General features: G+C 57.5%; 1 protein-coding gene across 1 annotated transcript in view; it reads left to right on the top strand.

Moving 5' to 3' along the window:
- The window catches only part of LOC105551236 (ubiquitin carboxyl-terminal hydrolase 64E-like), a 37916-nt gene extending 37370 nt beyond the window's left edge, over positions 1 to 546 (top strand). Inside the window, 3 exon segments of the mRNA XM_011996403.1 lie at positions 4 to 193; positions 325 to 397; positions 399 to 546. Of these exon segments, the coding sequence (XP_011851793.1) occupies positions 4 to 193; positions 325 to 397; positions 399 to 546 (411 nt within the window).
- The last annotated feature ends 5695 nt before the right edge of the window (positions 547 to 6241 follow it).

Genomic DNA, 6241 nt, shown 5'->3' with positions numbered 1-6241 from the left:
GAGGAGTGGAGGCCATGGCCACCAGAGAAGGAGGAGAGGAGGCCGTGGCCACCAGAGAAGGAGGAGCAGAGGCCATGGCCACCAGAGAAGGAAGAGGGGAGGCTGTGGCCACCAGAGAAGGAGGAGTGGAGGCCATGGCCACCAGAGAAGGCTGCCCCTCAGAGATGGAGGAGGGGAGGTGCCAGGCTTCAAGGTGAGTCAGGGCACTGCCTGTGGCCAAGGCCACCACATCTGCAGGTCTGGCCCTGCCCCAGCCAGACGCTTGTGGGTCTTGGCTCAAGAGTGGATGGAGTGAAAGCCACCCCAGCTCCTGCTCCATGACAGGCCCCCAGGAAGAGACACCCCAAGCAGCCCAGTTGGATGCCCTCTCTGGGGTCCTGAGTCAACTCAGACCTGGGACCTCCACACATCCAGCCTCCTCCACATGGGGTGGCCAGAATCATGCCCTCCCTGTCACCCACAGCCCCTGCACCATCTTGCCCTGTGCACACTGTGACAGCCTCTGCCCACTTCTGTGCACCCCAGAGCAGAGGCCTGGAGGCTTGAGAGACGGGGAGAGCCTGATGTGGCCACAGGCGAGGCAACAGCAGAAGGGTTGCTGGCCACCGTCCTCAGGCGGGACATCCACCTGGCCTCTGCCTCCCTCGGAGCAAGACCAGCGGTGGGAAAGCCCCAGGGGAGAGACAGCCCTGGCAGTGCCACACCACACCAGGCTCAGTGCCCAGCCAGCGTCCATGGGGACCTTGGTCCCTGGAAAGAGATGAAGAGTGACCAGATGGCATTCATGCCCTGCCTCGGGAGTCCCCAGTCTAGAGTGCCAGGATGGCATTCACGCCCCTGCCTTGGTAGTCCCCAGTCTAGAGTGCCAGGATGGCATTCACGCCCCTGCCTTGGCAGTCCCCAGTCTAGAGTGCCAGGATGGCATTCACGCCCCTGCCTTGGCAGTCCCCAGTCTAGAGTGCCAGGATGGCATTCATGCCCCTGCCTCGGGAGTCCCCAGTGTGTCCCGTCCCAGAGCCCTCCTCTGGCCCTTCCAGCTGGAGAGCACGACCCTGAAAACAGAGGGTGTTTGGGACTTGGATTCCAGCTGGATTCCGAGGGGGAAGCTCCGGGAGGAGCCGGGGGTGGCTGATAGAGGTGGACAGGGAGGGGGTCTCCACAGAATCCCACCGGGCCTGCCTGGAGCCGGCCCACCATAGGCTGGGGTCAAGGTGGAGCTTCCCGGGCCAGCAACTGAGGCTCAGCCCAGGGCGCTGAGCAGCCCACACTCAGATAGGGAAGTCTGGGCCAGGCGCTGAGGGGGTCCAGGTCCCCTCAGTCCAGGTCGCGCTGCTGGTGACCACTGTGTGACCTCTCAAAAGTCACTGAACCCCTCACCATGAAATGCAGGAATTATTCCTGCTTAGAAGATGTTTTAGAATATCTTGGATTTCACAGACACCATTTATTTATACAAAGTACAGAGCTTAGGGCTTCCCTCCTGGTGGAGATTTTCTAAATCTAGCTGTTGTTTCTTTAGGAATAATGGTCCCCCTCTTTCCCCACAGCATCCTGCCTTGGTGAAGCAGCTGCCACCTACGTCTCCAGCCCGAGCCTGACCTCGCTTCCTGGCCCCCACCACTGGCTCACCCACAGCCCTAGCCACTTCCCCAGGTCTGTCTCCAGCACCCACTACCCTGCCAGCCTGGACGTTGCCTTCAGGGACCCTTGCAGCCCCCAGGGCGGAAGGTTTCCTATCCTGAAGCTGTCTAGGGCCAGTCCCAGGCCAGACTCCCACCCAGGGAGCTCCAGCCCAGCAGAACTAGAGGCGGAACAAGGGGTGCTTGGTGGGGAGGCTGGGCAGAGCAGGGTGGGGTCCCCAGGGCTCTCCCCTCACGCACTGTCTGCTGTTCACATGAGGATGGAACCTACCTTCTCCAAGCAACTGCAGACAGACAGTGGACATGAGGACAGGAAGATCTCTGCAGACCAGGAGAATAGTCAGGATGAGGGCTGGACCATGAGGAGGGACAGGTCAGCCTCAGAAGGCTCTGAACTCCAGGGCACAGGGTGGCCCTGATAACCCTGCCCAGAGACACACTGGGATGGGGCAGAACCCCGCACCTGGACAGAGGAGCACTGGCGCTACCATCCAACCCACTCCAGGTTCAGGTGGGCACTCAGGAAGGCGCGGAGCCCCATTTCCTGCATGACTCCACCCGGGTTGACAGTCGAGGGACTTTCCATGTGCTGAAGGCAGACCCCAGGGTCTCAGGTCACTGTCCTGAGCATCACCCCTCATGGGTGCCATGCTGGTGGCTGCTTCTACCCTACTCTGGCCTCCGGGGCAGCTTCTCCCCCTCAGAGCTGTGACCCCAAAGTGAGCCCAAGAGCTTCCCCTCGGGGGCTGGAACATCTAACTGACCTGGGCCTGCACGTGGGATGGAAACAGGTGGCCTAGTGTGGGGCACTCCACTCTACAACTCCTCACCTATAGGTGCCCCGGGAGCAAACACCTGTGCAGGAGTGAACAAAAGACACAGCAAATCTGCTCCTCGCCCTCTCTGGGAAGCAGAGGGTCTTCCCTGTCCCACCCACTCAAGGGATCCGCTGCTAAACGTTCAAGGATGTGGAAGGCCCGTCATTAAACACAGCCACTGCGAACAAATCACAGAAATTTGTACTTAAATAAATCTTAATAAAATAGGTACTTAATAAAATAGGTACTTCAATACCTATTAAGGTAATAATTACCTAAACTCAAGACTTCCTAATTGTTTTTTACAACTATTTTTGGGGGTCGCTTACGTCTGTTGTCGCTGTATGGTAGAAATGCTGCGGGCAGGCACTGCCCCCCTCTCCCCGCCCCGGTGGCACAGGTGAGGCCCCTGGGCAGCTGGAAACCCACAGGTGCTGCAGACCAGGGCGTGACCTTCTGCTCTGTGGATCGTCTCTGTGTGGATTGTGACTTCAGGAAGGGAGGCAGCTCGTGCCTGAGGTTCCCAGTGAAGCCAGCGACACCTCTGCTGGGGCAACTCATGACTGAGGTTCCCAGTGGCCGTCTGATTTTGTCAGGACCTGGGTCACTCGAAACCACAGGTTGGCCGAGGGCACAAGAGTTTGGCAAAAACCAACTGAAGCATCCTAAGAGGGTCAATGGCCACATGGAATTTCGCATAAGGGCGTTGCACGTATTGTTATTTTCTGTAACTTGTGTGCTACACACTCTTTGTATACAGTCATCCCTCGGATCCACAGGACACTTGTTCCAGGACCCCCTGAGGACACCAAAACCCACAGGTGCTCAGGTTCTTCCTATGAAATGGTGTTGCGTTTGCATATGACCTAAGCGCGCCCTCTGCTTTAAATCCCCCGGATTACTTATCATGCCCGATACAATGTAAATGCTCCATACGTGGTCGTTACACTGTGTTGTTTTTTACTTCTATTATTTATCATTGTATTGTTAGCTTTTTTCCCTGAATATTTTGTCTCGGAGGCTGGTTGAATCTAAGGACAGGGAACCCAGGGAAATGGAAGGTTGACTGTGGCACAACATGTCAATACAGGAGCCCTCGCTTACCTGCAGGGGAGACGCTTGGAGACACACAGTGGGTGCCTGAAACTACAGACAGTACCAAACCCTATAGACACTAAGAAGCCCCCGCAGGGGACACGTTCCGAGACCCACAGTGGGTGCCTGAACCTGCAGACAGTACCGAACCCTGTAGACACTATGTTTTTTCCTATACGTACACACCTACGATCAATTTTAATTTATAAATTGGATACAGTAGGAGATTGACAACAATAATAAAACAGAACCATTATAATAATAATACAGTGTTCACAGCTTCCCAGATAGAAGTTTCATTCTTTAATCTTTATCTCAGCATAGGATTATTTTCCTCTCCTTATTGAGAGCTTCCACATTTTCACTCGAAGGAAGAACTTATAGCTTCCTCTGACCCCTGCCTGGCCCAGACCCCTGGAGGCCACGACCATGTGCACTTTCTCCAGACCTCGCATCCCTCTTACCGGGAGCCTCCCAGAAAGGCCAGGGCTGCGCTGTGCAGATCTCACGATGCCCTTCACTACGGGTTCATTTTGTTTTCCTAAAAATGGGGCCATGGCCAGGTTGTGGGACAGGTTCAGGATCTCTAGTCCAGCACAAATGCTGTGCCTGGGAGCTGTGTCCCCAGGAAGAAAAGGCTGCAGGTCCCATAGGGAGGAGCTCAGAAGGGGCCCCCACCAGCCTAGCCGCCACCCCAAATCCTTACAAGGGCTTAGTCTTGGCTTTGGGTCCCTGTGAACTGCCCCGCCTTCCCTCTGCCCAGGATGGGAGAGGCTCCTGGCCCCCTGCTGACTGGGCTGTGGCTGTTTTTGAGTGGCTTCACTGGGAAACTCAGTCACGAGCTGCCTCGGCAGAGGTGTCCCTGGCTTTACTGGGAAACTCAAGAGATTGCACAGCCTCATCCTGACCGCCCCTGGCTGTTCTGGTGGGGTCTTCTCCATCTGAATCGGCACCTCTTTCAGGCCGTGCTGCTGGTGCTCCCACGGTATGGCCTCCTGGGTGTCCTCTGGGATGGCAGTTTCACAGCTGCCATCCGGAATTCTGGCCGCTCAAGAACTCTGATGTGGGGAAAATCACTCAGTGGAAAGAAGCCTTAGCTCATGAAGCAGAATCATGGCCATGCTCTGCTTAGAAAAGCTGGCCTTGGTCCTGCAAGAACCAAGTCCACTACGGCGAAGCTTCCAGCTCTGTCAATAAAACTCGGTTCTTGAAGACAGGGTGTGACAGGAGGCCCCGCGCCACCACGGGCAGCAGCTCTGCTCAGGATAGGAGCGGGCGGGGCACTGAGTGCGCCCACAGCAGGAGCCAGAGCCTCTGCTCAGAGGACACTTGCTCGGGACCAGGGGCCGCTGGCTCCAGGGGGAACGACGCACCCCAAAGGCCCCTGTGCTCCTCATGGGCCACCTCTTCAGGGGGTGCTGCTTCTGCCCTGGAAGCCCAGCCATTCTCCCTCCTCCACTCCCGGGCCCGAGCTGTCAGGGACACGCACAGGACTCCAGCTGCCTCTTCCTCTAGCCAAGTGGGAGCCGGGGCTTTGGCCAGAGATTTTTGCCGCGCTTCCATGAACACTACAGCCCATGCAGGGCAGCCGGGAAGAGTGTCCAAGGCAGCCCTTCCTGGGTTGGGATGTGCAGAGCCGGGGTCTCAAACCACAGCCAGATGGGCACTGCCTATTTCCATAAACGGAGTCACGGGAGCTCAGCCTGGCCTTCGTCCGTGTCATCCTCCAGTGTCTGCGGCTGCCTCCACCCTCCGCCAACAGCGTGGGCACCTCACGGAGGAGGCCGAGGACGTTCACCGACCGGCCCCTTACAGAAGAGGCTGCTGGCCGCCGACGCAGACCCCTGGCCTCATGGCCCAGCAGGCACGAGAGGTGGTTTTGTTTCTGGTGATCACCCGCCCCACGGGTGTCTGGTGGAAAGATTCCATGGTGCATCCTGCAGCAAAGGATCCAGCTGCACAGCCCCAGTCCAGCTATGGACTTTATACCCAGAAAGTTTCTGAAAAAGCAGATTTTGGACCAGTGTTAAGATCTGCACATCACAGATCTGTGTTCTGTGGCCTGACTTTGTCTGCCATTGGCTGAAGGGGAGGAGTGAAGATTGAGGTGCCACCAGGGAGGGGCAAAGGCTTTGAGAAGGAGCTTTAGGAGGGTCAGCTTCTGGGAGCATCTGCAGACACAGGAGCCCAGAACACGGAGCAGGTCCTGCAGACTCAGTTTCCAGGGCTGAGGACCCAGGGCTGCGACACCCTCCCCCTAGGAACTATTGTCAGTGGACGAGCAGGCTCCCGTGAGGTGTCTAAGCCCACACAGAGCTGTCCACCATGGCTTAACCAGAATCCGAGATGGACCAAGAGGCGGTGCAGGGCTGAGGAGTCCGCAATGGGAGGAGGGGCTTTGTCCCCGGTGAGGATCCTGCCCAGACAGGCTTTCTGCAGCACAGCTGGGAATCTCCAGAGAAGGAGGAAGGAAGGAAGGGGTCCCCAGCCCCCCAACCTTCCTCACATGACCTGCTCCTGAGGGTGGAGGAGGTAGACGGCACCATCCTCCTTGGTCACCTGCACTGGGGGCAGCTAGGACAGGAGAGCTCACATCCAGATGGGTTCAGACCCCACCACACAGGGACCCGCACGCTCACACCACACACACACGGAGGGACACACACAGAGACACAGGGACCCGCACGC

The sequence above is a fragment of the Mandrillus leucophaeus genome, unplaced genomic scaffold (genome assembly GCF_000951045.1).
Source record: "Mandrillus leucophaeus isolate KB7577 unplaced genomic scaffold, Mleu.le_1.0 Scaffold510, whole genome shotgun sequence".
Taxonomy (NCBI): domain Eukaryota; kingdom Metazoa; phylum Chordata; class Mammalia; order Primates; family Cercopithecidae; genus Mandrillus; species Mandrillus leucophaeus.
This window is presented reverse-complemented; position numbering and strand designations above follow the sequence as displayed.